Below are 15377 nucleotides of genomic sequence, written 5' to 3' on the forward strand. Positions count from 1 at the left end.
AAAGGCTGGGCATGGATGCCCTGTGTTTCCATGACACCTGACTAATCATGGTACTTACTATACTACTGTTCTTGTCAGCTTACTACAACCATCTGAAGATACAACGTCTCACTTCTGTACCTGTACTTGTCCTCAGGGAGGCTGGGAGGAGAAGGGGTGATTGAATAAATACTCATAAATCTGAACCTTAAAAGGGACTTCAGAATTCTGCTTCTTCCTCCATATCTTCATTGAATCTCTGTTACCCTGTTTAACTCCCTTGCTAAATGAATGTCCAGCCTTTTCAATGCCTCTTGCGATGGGGAAATCACTAGTAAACACTGATGCTCAACAAGGCCTCCTACCATACATGTACACAGAGTTCACTACAAGGAACTCAAGGCTCAGAGTCTGCTGAAACCTTATCCAACAGGAAGTTCAAGCCCCTGCTGTGGCCATGACTGGAAGCTGGCTTCCAGATTCACAGGTCTCAGAAACACTGCATGGCCAAAGGAACACTGGCAGGATGGCTGCTAGAAAATGAATCTGGGAAGAAGAACCCTGCCCCCAACAAAAAGGAAGCACACAGGCCCAGGAAATAACTGGCACCCAGGGTGGGCCCTTCAACCAAATGGAGAAGCTAAGTCTGCTCAGACTTAAATCCTAGCCAGAAGCAATTTTATCAGTGTTAAACATGTAACCTTTTGGAAAACAGCAGTTTAAAAACAATCAAGTTGGAACATTTTCATAGAGTTAACACAGCTAGGATTTCCCCAAACTCTTGCTGTGCTTTCAATGTTTAGGCTCCAGAACTGCCACACTGCAAAAAGAGAAGTCTAATGGCACCATTCAGCCCTAATTCCAAGAGTCTAAAAGAACAGAGGAAATACGATCAGAATCAATAGTTTTATTGAAGGTTAAGGTACTCAAATGTTAACAGGTCATAGGCAAAGGGAAGAAACAGAAGTCTCAGATGCGTTGGTAGAGGAGGGAGGGTACAAACAGCTCTGCCCGACAAACATTCCAGATCCAGGGTTTCCATACTTCTCCAAGGCTTGATTTCTCATGGGTCACTTTCCATGCAAAAGATTTTAGAGACCAAATGCAACAGGATTCCTTCAGTTACCAACCAAGAGTCTTTGGGTCTTCTCTCAGGCAAGGCATCCAGTGAAAATAAGATCTAGTTTTCAGATTCCTCTGGAGGATTAAAAAGTCTCTTTCGCATTGCGTTGCCAAGCTCCCTGCTCTTGTTCCTCTTTTCCATGTACTAGAAAATAAAAGGAAGGGGAGAGAAAAGAGACAGCAGATTATGTTACTATTTACATACTAAGCTTAGAATATATACACCAATAAAGATATATTTTAAAGGTGCAAGAGGGGTTCTTAGGTAGAGTGGGAAAAAAGTAAAAGCAGATTCAAGTTGAAAAAACTGAGTGTGTGTAAACAGCTGGACATTAAAATCTTTCAGTCATCAGGTATAGAAAGAAGCCAAAAAAACAAAAGATCAGTGGCAGAGCGCTGACCAGGAACTCCAGCTCCCGTCCCCTGAGCCTGACATTCACATCTTTGAGGTACTTACTTGATTTTCTGGGCCAGTTAACCTCAAATATAAGGAGTTGGGCTGGATAATCTTTAAGAAGTTTTCTAAGTCTAAAGTTTTGACTCAAGAGTTCTAACATATCTTCTAGAATAGTAGCAATTTTCAAACTTCTTTTTTTCCTCATCAAAGGGCCACTTCAAATAACAGATGAAGCACCAGGTCTCTGTAACAAAAGCATTCCTTTTATCTGTCCTACATTAATTTTCCTCATAGACTGCTAGGGGGAGAAGGGCATTTTACTGCTTTAAAAGGTTAAAGAAGAAAATTCTAGAACATGGAGGGATACCTGCTCTGAAAAAAATATTTGATATCTCTCTTCATATCATAGGAAGCCTCTAAAATCAGCTTGGAAAGAGGATTCTAAAGGTAAGTCTTCAGAAGACAGTATTTTGTAGCCAATAAAATAAGTCATAGAGCAAATTGAGACAGAGCTTATATTAAAATATATGTTATAAAATCTCCAAAAGGAGTCAAGATGGCCCCTGAATAAAAAAAAAAAAAAAAAGATACAAAGAGTGACTATTATGTTATTCACAAAATGCCACCAAACAACGCAGAAACCAAACCAAACAAGTAACAGGAACAAAAGAGGACACTGCAAAAGTAGTATTAGTGATTATTTCAATAAAAAGGACAAAAGCAGCAACACAGCAGCAAAGAGAGGGTCAGAAAGAACTGGCCAGATCCTTTTTCTAGTTAAAAGCTTCTAAGAATGAAGTACTTAAATGACAAATGAAGGAAATGGTAGGAGAGCATTAGGAGCAGTAAATGGGAAACTGGGAAGCATTAAAAGCAGAGAGGAAATAAATGAGCACAGGTTTGGAGAACTGGAGGATGAAAGAACAGATAGAAAACAATCTATAAATCAGGAAATGAAGCAACATAAAAACCACAGAGAGGATTAGAAAGTAGTCAAGGAGAAAATCTGAAATTTATACAAAAACAAACTGGGACAAAATAAGAATTTAAAATTTAAAGGATTAAATCTACCAACATTCTTCTACCAAATAGTTCCTGACAGTTCAGGACCACCTGGGTGGGAAATTTTCATATGAAGATATAATCACCAAACCAATGACAAAAATCACTAAACTGTGAGGATAAAAAAATCTAAACTTAGGAAAAAGGCTATCTTACACAACTGAAAGCACGTAAGAAATAAATACCTATACCAAATAAAACAGTATGGGCTTATTTTTCCATAATCTGATTAAAAAAGGAAGAGAGCCCTAGGTTTAGTTTCCATACAAAATACCCTTTACATATAAAGAAAAAGTGTTTCAAAAATTAGTTTAAAACATATACCCATTTGTGCACATGAAGAAAATTATCAGAACTCCAGGAAGTTCTTCAAACAGTAAAGATGCTGTAAAGGGATTCCAGGAAGGAAGGAGGAAAAAAGCCCCAAAGTAGAAACCAGGAAAAAATGATTAAAGATAGATGCTGAATGTCTTCAAATATCTAATACCTTTTGATATGAGGCTCATGGGGGGAGAAAATTCAAAAGTACAGAAAATGAAAATTGGAAGGCAGATTTTTAGTAGTTACATATTTTTAAAGGTTCTGGACAAAAAATTTCTGATGAATAAAACAGAAATGGAATTAAATTTCTTTTCAAAGATTTAAAATGCATTCTGTTCAGTCTGCGGTACCTACAAAAAGACAATAAACTTTGGCTATTTGCCCAAGTCCAAGTCATAGCCTAAAGCTATGTTCAGGAAATGAGTCTTTCCAAACAAGTCAAACTAGATCCCTATGGGCTGTATATACTATAATTATAAAGAAATTCCAAGTTTTAAGGCTGGAAAGAGCCTAAATCTAGCCTCCTCATGTTATACAAGGAAATTGAGGCCCAGAGAGTTTTAGTTACCTGCTAGAGCTAAAAGCTGATCAACAATTCTTTCTGCTGTACAGATTCAACTTCTCAAACCTTAAAATTTATCCAGAGGAGTTACAGTGATTATTTTAAGATAGTTGCTTTCATTTATGTGCATGTAAAAAAATCAGCAGTGTTCCAAAAGATTGTCCCCAGAAGACGCTTTCATTTCTCCTCTTGACTTTAGGGGAAGACATACCTATAAAGTCAAGTTTTGGTGTTATATGAAAACTTGCCAAAAAAAAAAATTAATAATGGTAGTAATAAATAATATTGCTCCAAAATAGTCTTTTCTACTGCTCAACCATTTCCATCCTTTAATGTTTTCCTTACCTCATTCTTCAAGCATTTTCTCATCTCCCGATCAAGATCATTGCAATGACCAAAAAATTTCAGAATGCTGTGCTAAAAGGAAGAAAAGGGGTAAAATATTTCATCCCATAATATGCTAAGGTCTCTGGCTCAGAATTGAAATATTTAATGTGTCACCTTGTCAATAAGCAAATGGCTAATAGTTAATAAAACAGTTAACCCACAAGTACAAAATATACAAATAAATGGGCTTACCCTAGCATTCCTACAAAAAAGGAAGAAATGTTCTATAGGTAGAAATGAAAAATAAAAAAAAGACTTTTCTTTGATAAAAGAGAAGCTTATTAACCTGCCAAAACCTCATAATGCCCTAGTGAAAAGCATTTTATTACCTAATATCTTTTCTTTAGGGGCATGTTATCCATCCTCTATTACAGAGTGATGTCCAAATGCAGTGTAGCCATATTGACAGTAACTTCCTTCATGAGCAAACACTCCTGTCCCATAGAAGAGTTACCTATGAAACGCTTGGTGCCAAAGCCATTTTTCATTTGCCTCTATGTCATCAAAATAAATTAAAAACACATTAACACTAATATTACACAGCCTGTATGGGCCATATAAACAAGTCACTAATTCACAATAAAAGGAAATCAATGCTTAATATTCAAAGTCTGCTCTGCTTTGCCATTAGTGTGTTTGCACATCGCCATTTTCAAGGCCAGGTCAGAGAGCATGGTGATCTCCTTTAATGACATGCCATAAATGCTGAACTTGTAACAATAAGCACTTTTCCCCTTTTCTTTCTAATTAAGGCTTTCATGGAAACCAGACAACACATAATTAGTAATAGTCATGCTATTAGTAATAGTCATGCTATTTCTTTTTTCCCTATTTCTTTACCACTTTAAATGTACTTTTCTTGTCCACACTGAGTAAATGATCAGAGTTTTTCTGGCAAGGATTTAAGGTTTCCTAGTGATTACCTAATGACCTTTTCAGGATAAATAATTCCTGTGCATAAATTACCTCCTTGACAATACAAAGGGACAATGCTTTTTCATACACCTTCTGGCCAAACAGAAACAATAGACAGGATTAAATTTTTAGAATGTAACACAATATTTCATATTTTACTTTATATTTATTGATATCATCCCATATTCATACATCTTATTTTAAAAATTCAAGACAACAAGAAAATTTTAAAAAAAATTCAAGACAAAAGCTAATTTATACTCTCACTTTCACCTCAACATTAAGCCCAAATGAGAATAATACTCTGTGATGTTACATGAAAAACAAACCCACAAATGCCCCAGTGGCATTGATAAAAGAAATATCCATGAATTTGGAGGAAAATGGATACATGTATATGTATGGCTGAGCCTCTTTGCTGTCTACCTGAAACTATCACAATATTGTTAATCGGCTATATTCCAATATAAAATAAAAAGTTGAAAAGTAAAAGAAATGCTCTTGGACTGTACCTCTTTTGTATACCCATGGCATGAGCCTCCAGTGCCTGGTGTCTATTTCTAGAGAGCAAACTGGCAGAGCTACTGATTGGATAAGTGAATCAACCAGGGTCTGGAGGACAGTGTCCCAGCCACTAGGGACACAATAGTGAGCATGGTGGGCCTGGGCCCCACTCTCATAGCTCAGAGTCAGAAGGAAGAGACAAAATATGAAGTGATCACCATACAGCAGCAGTTCTCAAAGTGCAGTCCCAGGACTACTCAAAACCTTTTCAGAAGGTAAAATCCATCTTCCTAATAACTGATGATCTTATTTGTTTTGTTCACTTTCATTCTCTCACAAGGGTACAGTAGATTTTTCCAGAGGCTACATAACCTGTAATATCACACAGATTGAGCAAAGTGGCAGATATGAGAATCCAGCTGTATTCTATTAAACCAAACATTAAAAAGAACTGCAAAAATGTAAAAGCAATGTCATTCTTTTCACCCTTTTATTGTTTTGGAAAATAAGGTCTTTTTTTTATGAAAAATAACTATTAATGTATAATGGTTTATTATTGTCATTTTAAAATAAATTAATATTTTTCAACTTCTCAGTTTTAACTTCTAATTCAACAAATATTGATAGATACAGCCCACATAAACAAAAGTTCTTTGGGGGCCTCAATAACTCTGAAGAATGTAAAGGAGTTCTGAGACTAAAAAGTGTGAGAGTAACTGCCATAAAGTTGGAAATAATACATAAAGTATTACTGAAATATAGAGTAATTATACCAAGGGAATCCAGGCCAAGAAAGAAAAGGAAGAGGAAATGACAAATTAAGCAGAATAAAGCCTGGAGGATGATAAAACCTTATCAAGCAAGTGAGAAGTGGAGACAGTGAGAAAACCTTTAAGTTAAGCAAAGGGAAAAAACAAGTAAAAAAGCCTAGAAGACAGAAACATGCTCCAGTACCACTGCAGACAGAGTGAGCAGGAAGGATGCGGGGCAGGAGGGTGGTCAAGCCCAAGTGTAAGTAGGGGCCAGTACATGAAGGCCTCAAAATACAAAGAAATGTAGAATTTATTCTACAGGCAAAGGGAGCCATTAAAGGGGAACAATGATTAAACTTAGGACTGAGAGATCGGTCTACATGCAGTGCAAGTGAATTAAGACAGAGAAGAGGACAAAACAGTCATGGGATCAGGTGGCCCCAGTAAGATAATGTCAAAATCAACTGTGTTAAGAATAAACATATAAATCAGTGGAACAGACTAGAGAGCCCAGAAATAGGCCCATTCACATATGGGCAATTGACTTTTGACAAAAGCACCAAGGTAATTTAGTGGGGAAAGAAAGCTCTCCAACAAGTGGTGCTGGAATAACTGGGTATCCAGAGGGAGAGAAATAAACCTTGACTCATACCTCACAACATACACAAAAATTAATTTGAATCACAGACCTAAATTTAAAAAACTAAAACTATAAAATTTCCAGAAGAAAAAATAGGAGAGAACTCTTTGTGACCAGGAAATTGACAAAGATCCCTAGAACAACAAAAAAAAACATAAACAATGAATGAAAAACCTAGTAAACTATTACTTATAAGCTCTTTGTAAACACATCTTTAAGAAAATAAAAAAGGACACCACAGACTGGGAGAAAATATTCACAACACACTTTGTATGCTGAATGATAAAAAGAATTCTTACAACTCAATAACAAGACAAACACCCCATTTTTAAATATGGGCAAAAGACATTATGTTAATGGCCAATAAGTACATGAAAAGATGCCTAAAGTCATCAGCCCAAGGGAAACACAATTTAAAACCAAATAATATATTATTACACATCCACAGAATGGCTAAAGTTAAAAAGACTTACAATATCAATTCTTAATCTAGATGTATGGCGGAAATAGTTTGTTGAAAGTGTATTGTCATCAACAACATTCTTTGAAACAATATAAATATCAGACTTCACAGGTCATCAACATTCCTTACTACCTCACTTTTAGTCTTAAAATTTTACTCATTTAAATAAGAATCTGATATATCTACAGTTTATGAAGAACATGAAGGAAATAATGCATCATGCAAAGTTAAAGAAAAACACAAATGCTTCTTATAACTGTCTCATACACCAAATATATTAAAAAAAAAAAAACTTTGACATCTGTGAAAGCATCAAATTTAATGCATTGCAAAAATGGGCTTATTTTCTATTTTGGTTTTAAAAATGGAATTTTATTTCCATTCCATTAACCAGGAGGGCATGGCAACCTACTCCAGTATTCTTGCCTGGAGAATCCCCATGGGCAGGGTAGGCTGGCTGGCTACAGTCCATGGGGTCACAAAGAATCGGACAGGACTCAGTGACTAAGTACACAGCAACCATTAAGTAAACCTGCTAAATGAGGCCAGTCATAATTTAAATCTAGTTAACAGGTAATTGTAAAAAATGTTTCAACTTCCTTTAAGCACATAATGATAGATGTCAAGGAAGATAGACTGTAACTACTATGTATCACTTCAGAAGCTCCCTAATAAAACTAACAGGCTTGATTTCTACTCATCATAAAAAGGAAGTAGTTTCTAAAAACAAATCACAAGCATCAACTGCTAATCTTTACTAAGCTAAGATCCATAACTAAGAATTATCATTTCCTTCTATTAATGGAGATAACGTTTTACATTAGTGTATTGTATCTAGGTTTCATTGTTGTTTCAGGGTTATTTTCTGAACTCTTACATTTTTGTGACATTCCTTAAGCAAGTTAATCAAGACGTTGCATTCTTCAGTGTGCAAGTGTGGAGATAAATCAGGATGCATCTTTAGGAGGAGATGGAACACAGCAGAGCAACCTGTGGATACAAGAGTGTCTTGAATATGTGTGACTGTATTTGTTAATGCAACCTAAAATTATTTTCTGTAAGAAACTTCAGTGACCTTTATCAGAAAAGAAAGGTGACCTTAGGTAAATTAAACCTGAGCCTCACCTTCCTATCCAACAACTTAGATTCCGTGGGTTATCAGGAGTATTTAGAGAACACGCAGGTTCAGAAAAAAGCAGACTCAAGAGACCCGATCCTCGAAATAGGTGCTTAACCAGAAACAGCTTGCCTATGTTAACAAGCCTGACTTCAATTATTTTTCCCATACTCCTGAAATAGATTACAACCCATTTTATTCAGGTAAAATCCTACCAATGAAGAGAACTGGCCTATTAATCCTTTTTAAATGTATAAGGGTTAAAGGGCCATTAGTCAGTCTCACATTAGTGTGAATTAATATAGACTGCTTTCTTCCTAAGTAACATCTGGCTGAGAAAAATCTATCTAAATCATGAAGAGAAACAAGAAGCAGATGTGGATTTTTTTTTCAAATTTAGCAGATCTATCCATAAAATGTAATTATTACAATGAAAACAAGAAGCTAAAAATCCCTGAAATTAGGTTTAATTGGTTCATTCACAAAAAAGAAAATTAGCATCCAAGGTCTAAGATAAAATATTATTTTGAGGTATTTGCTATAGTTACATTCACCTATTTCTCTATTCACCCATTTCTCTCTTAAACCAATTCTTTATGACCCAGAAGAGATTACCAAAGGAAAGAACCAATTAACTACTTTAGTCTTTTTAAAGTTCCAAGAAAGAAAACCTAGGAGAAATCATGACAGTAGGTTGAGCAAAAGTGAGTGAAATAAAGTTGCTCAGTCGCGTCCGACTCTTTGCAAGCCCATGGACTGTACCCTACCAGGCTCCCCCGTCCATGGGGTCTTCCAGGCAAGAGTACTGGAGTGGGTTGCCCTTTCCTTCTCCAGAGGATATTCCCGACCCAGGGATCAAACCCAGGTCTCCCACACTGTAGGCAGACGCTTTACCATCTGAGCCACCAGGGAAATCCATTAGGTTGGGCAAAGATACATTAAAATTCATAAAAGAATAAATTGGTTAAAACTTATTAAAATTTTCCATTTTCAAAATTAAGAAAATGAAAAGACAAGTCACCCTCTGGGTGATGACATGTCAATGCAGGCTCATCAACTGTAATTAACATACCACTCTTAGAGGATATTGACTGTGGGAGAGAGGCAGGGTGTGTGTGGGCAGAGGGGGCCTAGGGGGTCTGTCTCTCTGTACTTCCTGCTCAAATTTGCTATGAAACTAGCTCTAAAAAATAGCTAAAAAATAAAACTCCTAAAACTGCTCTAAAAAATAAAAGTGTGTAGCTCCTCTACAAGCTACACACTAAAGGAAAATATTTGCAAATCATATATGACAAAGGATTTGCACCTAACACATATAAAGAAAGTTTACAAACAATCCAGTGTTTAAAATATATCCCCAAAATAAGCAAAAGATTTAAATAGATATTTCACCGAAGAGGATATAGGAATGGTTAATTAAGCACATGAAAAGATGCTGAACATCACTAGTCACTAGGGAAACAGAAATTTAAACCACAATGAGACACTACTATACATCCACCAGAATAGCTATAATCAAAAAATGAGACAATAGCAAGCACTGCTTACAATGTGGTGGAAAGGGATCTCATACAACGCTACTGGGAAGGTTAAGTAGTACGGACACTTTAGAAAACTATTTAGTAGTTTCTTAAGTTAAACACAAACTTAACATATGACCTAGAAATTTCTCTCTTAAGAACACACCCAAGAGAAATGAAAGCATATATCCCCACAAAGATTTATATATGAATGGTCATAGCATTATTCATAGTAGTCAATACTGGAAACAATCCAAATGTCTAACAACCAAGTACTGGATAAACAAATTTGTGTATTTATTCAATGGGACACTATTTAGCACTAAGAAGGAATAAACTTATACATGTGCCAACATGGAGGAATCTCAAAAGCACTAAGCTAAATGAAATAAAGCAGACTCAAAAGACAGTACTGTATGATTCTATTTACATGCAATGTCTAGAAAAGGCAAATTTGTTGAGGCAAAAGCTGATCAATGTGGAGGTCCAAAGGTGAGAGTGAGGATTAATCTGCAAATGGCAAAAAGAAAACTTTGGGTGACAAAAATGTTCTAAAATAGGATTGTGGTAATGATTGCATAATTGTATAAGTTTACTAAAATCACTTAATTCACTTAGAATGGGCAAATTTTACAGTATGTAAATTATGCCTTAATAAAGCTGTGAAAAAAGTTTCAAGAAATTCAAACAGCCTGTCCACGTTCTACTCCTGACAAACGAAATCCTTAAAAATGACTAAACAAATAATTGCAGAGAATTATACCTACTACTTCAGATTTCAACTTATAAAAGTATCAAATCACTGTTCCACTGAGTGACTAATAACCTCAACCCCACCCCCTGCCACACACACAAACATACCACAGCTAAAAATCACAAATCAGGCCATTGTGCCAAGTGAAAACACTTGAGTATTTGAAACGGAAACTGAAAACGCAGCCAAGTTCAAGTTTTGTTTGCCTGTCACTGACTACAATCTTTTTAAATGATATAAAAATTCTGCCTCAGAAAAAAGAGGTCTCATACAGTACAGCAATGTAAGTCATCTAATATTATACCAATATTATACACCTACACTTATATATAGTAAAGGTTATCTGGCTTCTGCCTTGCTTATTTTTTCTGAAGAAGACGTACACTGGTTTTAGTCATCTAGAAAATGTCTTTAATAATTTTATTTTGTAAGTATATTTAACAAAATATTTTTGCATATATCTATGAACCAGCCCTCAAATGTGTGCTTTTACAGTTCAGAAACAAACTTCTGAGGTACTGAAAAGCCCTCTCTAATTGGCAAAGTAAACACTTAAGAAAACACTTGGGTACTGAGAAAAACACACATATGCACATTGTGTATAAGCAAAAATATATACCATGGTACATGTTTTTCTTTCCTTCCTTAAAAGTTTACTTCAAATATGTATGCTACTCTACACACAGCCATGGTGTACTTCTACCTACTTACCTTCCCTTCTACCTACTTATCCTAGATGATTATACCAAATAAGAAAATGGTTTCATATATAGGAGTTTCCTTTTCTTGTTCTTAGTGAAAGCTACTATTTAACTTAAAGCTCTAAACACTTATCTTATCCCTTACCTAACAAATTCCTCGTTTTATCAATCATTCCCCTCTTGCCTCTACCCCATTTTTTAGTTAGATATTCTCTTCCTCCCCCTTCCTTCCATCCACCAGCTTCGGCTAACTGTTGGTGCATACGCATATGTACTGGGGTACTCCTGGGTATAATATACAAAGTATAACTATAAAATAATAACATTGTTCTTAGAGCACATTTAAATGAGTGCTGACACCTTTCAGTAGTCATCTTTAACAGCCTATTCTAATAACACTATTATAACTCAAGTAACACTTTATGAAATGAACAAAAGTCAAATATATATTCCATATTCTTATTTTCAAAATTTGTTCAAAGCCATAACAATATATTATTACAATAGAAATAATTTGTTGAATACTTACCATGTGCAGGCACAAGTCTCATAATTCTTCCAATAACTGTAGGAAGCAGGTACCTTTTTAAATTCAGTTAAACCATAAGAAATTGCTTTTTTGTAGGTCAAAATATGTGTTACTCATATTTTCATAGCAAAACTAAGCCCCAGGTCACACAGTAAATAACAGAGTTACTACCCAATGTAATCTCTCACTGTGACAGATTTCTCCCACTTTCAAAATAAGAAAGATATGCCTTCCCAGCAGTTTGTGAATGAAATAAATTCAGATAGAAAAAACTACTCCCCAAAGAACCTCTGATTAGCTACAAGTTCAACAGGGACTAATTGCAGGCTGAGGTTCAAAGAAGTCAATTTAATACTATCCTGTATTACTAGAAACAAGAGTATCTGTCTACATCAAGAAAAAGAAAAGTATTGTGCTTGTCCTGATCAGCCATGTCCAGAACACTGACAATTTGAATATCCCTGGGACGAATGCTCAGGAAGGAGATGGCTCTGACATTAGGTTTAAACAGGAAGCCATTCATGAAATTGGGAACATTTACTAACTAAGGGAAACCCACAACAGAGAAAATAGATAAAAGGAACAGCCAGGTTAAGTAGGACAAGTAATGGATTTGAAGGCAGAAGATGTGGGTCTGAAGGTAAAAACTGTGGACACAGCTATTCACAAGTTATATCGTTTTAGCTACTTAATCTGAAACATAAGTCTCTTCTTCCATAAAACAGAATTAGCTCTAGATCCATATCAAGAGTAAGTGTGACAAATGTAGTATCATTAGTATATCTGAAGTGTTCTGTCACCTGATGGGAAAGGCTGAACCGAACTGACTCTGAGATGTGTCCGAAGACAGGACTGGAAATCAAAGTGGAAGTTACAGGGGCAGATGTCATTTTCCTGGAGCTGTCCAACATTGAAACAAGCTGCTGTGTGAACTCATTTATCTGGCCTCCTGTGCCCAAGAGACTGACTAAGTAAGGATGTCACAGAGTATATTCTTACATTGCACCCTTAAGTTTTTTTCTCAAATCTAAGTTCACAATTAAATTTAAGCCATTTCGCAAAACAAAATTTGCACTCAAAGGATAAACACTTGTTACTGTTAAGAATACAGAAAATAGTTTCAAAAGGTAGCACCAAGATAATTACAGACAGACAGACTGTATTAAAAAAAAAAGTGAAGGAAACATTCATTTGTGGTAAGATTTAGTGTAAGGGTGTTCTAATGAGAAAGAGAGGGATAACTCTATTCAAACAGTTATTATTTAGTTAAACACAAAACTTCAGTTCCATTTGTACACTGGCATTTAGAAACCATCAGAACAGTTTACTTCTCACAATTACAACTCCTCTCTCCCCATGCCAATCCCACCCACTTCCTCAGGTATGCACAGATTGATACCAAAACAGTCTGCCTGAACTCTTAAAAATGTTCATCTGTGACATCTGATATTTTTATAACTGTCTAATAGGTCCCTGCAAAGCAATCGTAACTTTTACTTGGGGGTGAGCTGGGAGGGTCTAAGCAATAGGGAGCTCTTGCTAAAGATAACAAAATTTATAGTTTTATTTTATTCACTGCTTCACCTTATTCTACCAAGACTCTGAGGTAAAATCTAACAAGTAGTCTATGATAGATGTCAACCACCAGGTGGCACAATTTTAGAAGAAAAAAAAGACAGCACAAGCAATATATGAACACTAGTGTAGAAAAGAGAGGAAACATTCTAATAACACACTTCAGCAGATCTATAATCGCAAGCGGGAAACCCTATATTTTAATGCCACTAAGGCTTTCTTTAGAGACATTTTGCTATTGTGTGACCTCACCAGAAAGAAATTCACACTACAGTTACAATTTCTAATGTCATTTTAAAACAAGGCCAGAAAAGTCTCTTGTTCAGAGCCTAAAGAATCTGTTCTCCAGGAAAAAACTGCTCTCTAAAACATATATTTTTTAAAAGTCTAATTTCAGAAAGCTCTGGAATTAGTTAAATTAGTATCTCTCCACTTCACACCTCACTGTATTGAGCAGAAGTAGCAGACACAGCAGGGGACGACCTTCCTCACCCACTTTTACTTATCACAGCTGCAAAATGACCAAATCTAAACAGAGGCTTCTGATTAGGTGACAAGTGCTCGAAGTACAGACCATGCCCCTACTGCTACTGAAGAGCAACCTCACGTCATTTCTTAAGGCATGGGCCCAGTTGTAGCGTTCCCTGAACTAGGATTTATCACCACTTTCTTGGTGCTGAGCCCTCTGTCAAATCACGTGAAGTTCAGAGCAAAAAAAAAAAAAAAAAATTAGTCCATAACCATCAAACACCACACAGGCTAGTAGGGGAAGAGATATTCTCCTAAATGCACATAGTATATGGCCAATAAATGTTTCCTGAATGCAGTACCATCACAGATTTGAGCACTGATTCAGACCTTAATATAGTTTTTCTTTTTTAAAAAAGGTGGGAAATGAGGGTCGTTTTAAATCAACCCGACATGTGCAGCAGCCTGTATGAACAGGAAAGAAGACACAACGAGTGTCTTACAACAGAATTCCTTTGTCATTGCACACTTCCTTTATGCATTTAAATCAGTACTAGGATTTACTTAACTCTTCATAAACTACTTACGTGAAACAAGCTCGGTCATCTTTAAACCCGATAAAAGGGATCTGCCTGTCACTTTCCTTGAAAAGTCTACATGAGGATCTTACTGGATTCTCGCATCGCAGGACGGACTGGTGGAAAATTTCACTGCAGCTGAGAGGCGCCCTAACAGGCTCCCACAAGCAAACCCTGAACGCCTGGATCCCCAAGAGCAGTAACAAGCATACACCGTAGGAGCGCTCACCGCGTCGGACACGTAGTTAAGCGCTTCTCACAACCTAGGCGCTGGATTACACCCATTTCTCAGGCGAGGAAACCGAGGAGGGAGGAGCCTGCCCAAGGTCACCAGCTCGAGAGTTGTGGGGCAGAAAGCGAAGGTCTACCCCAATCCTGCGCTCAACTACCAGCGCATCCTCAGAGAATGCAACCGGACTGAGTTTAGCCTATCCCGCCCCGGGAAACCCAGTGCGGCGGTGCCGACCCTGAGGGACCTGAGGGGGGTGCCGGTGGGTGTCCCGCGGCCTCCCCGCACTACGCGGCCAGGAAGAGAGCGCGCCTCCGAACGGCCCGGACCCCCGGGACTCACCCGACTCGCGGCCACACCCGGAAAGTGGAAGCGGTATTCCCCGGCGAAGACGCTGCGCCTGCAAACTCGCGGTCTGGGCGCCGGAGCCGGGCCAGCTCCGGGTGGCGAAGGCACGGCGCCCTCCACGGCTGACACCGCTTGGCCGGCCCCCGCCGCTCGCCACCTCAGGCGCCTGCGCCGCCTTGCCTGGACGGGCCCATTTTCAGGCGCTGTGAGGGGAGGGAGAGCAAGTCCGCCGAGGCGCCGCAGAGCCTAAACTTGAAGGGGAACCGACAAGCCAGATTTTGTGGCTGGGATTAAGGCACTCAAAAAATATTCTCTGCTGAGAAGAGTGAGGCGGGGGGCTCGGCGCGTTTCACTTCTGTCGCTCTCCTCACGCGGTCCCCTGTGCCGAGGGTACAGTCCAGAGTTGGCGCCCCCCGGTGGGCGGGGCTCCAGGACGGCGGGACCTGCAATTGGT

General features: G+C 37.7%; 1 protein-coding gene across 2 annotated transcripts; it reads right to left on the reverse strand.

Annotated features, from left to right (window-relative positions):
• Positions 1–866: 866 nt before the first annotated feature.
• CMC2 (C-X9-C motif containing 2) lies at positions 867–15068 on the reverse strand. 2 transcript variants are annotated; one of them, XR_015144977.1, is made up of 5 exons: positions 14918–15068; positions 7982–8094; positions 3789–3860; positions 3450–3654; positions 867–1246 (listed from the first exon to the last, which is right to left on the reverse strand). XR_015144977.1 is itself a non-coding variant. In XM_086349456.1 (4 exons), exons 2-4 carry the CDS (start codon positions 8060–8062, stop codon positions 1160–1162), a joined length of 240 nt encoding a protein of 79 aa, XP_086205582.1. In that variant the 5' UTR covers positions 8063–8094; positions 14918–15068; the 3' UTR covers positions 867–1159. The 2 variants fall into 2 exon arrangements, 1 of the variants encoding a protein (XP_086205582.1); XM_086349456.1 differs by lacking the exon at positions 3450–3654.
• Between the last annotated feature and the right edge of the window lie 309 nt (positions 15069–15377).

Source organism: Bos grunniens, chromosome 18 (genome assembly GCF_055505025.1).
Source record: "Bos grunniens cultivar Pamir isolate PY7600 chromosome 18, Bosgru_T2T1.0, whole genome shotgun sequence".
Taxonomy (NCBI): Eukaryota; Metazoa; Chordata; class Mammalia; order Artiodactyla; family Bovidae; genus Bos; species Bos grunniens.

Bases quoted from the DNA above. Each gene is read 5' to 3' on its own strand.
- CMC2 (XM_086349456.1), bottom strand. From the start codon at position 8,062: ATGCATCCTGATTTATCTCCACACTTGCACACTGAAGAATGCAACGTC. The intron at 3,861-7,981 runs GTAAGAGTTCAG...TCTTCCTTTTAG, and splicing joins TTAAGGAATGTCACAAAAAT to CACAGCATTCTGAAATTTTT. The intron at 1,247-3,788 runs GTAAGGAAAACA...TTTATTTTCTAG, and splicing joins GAAAATGCTTGAAGAATGAG to TACATGGAAAAGAGGAACAA.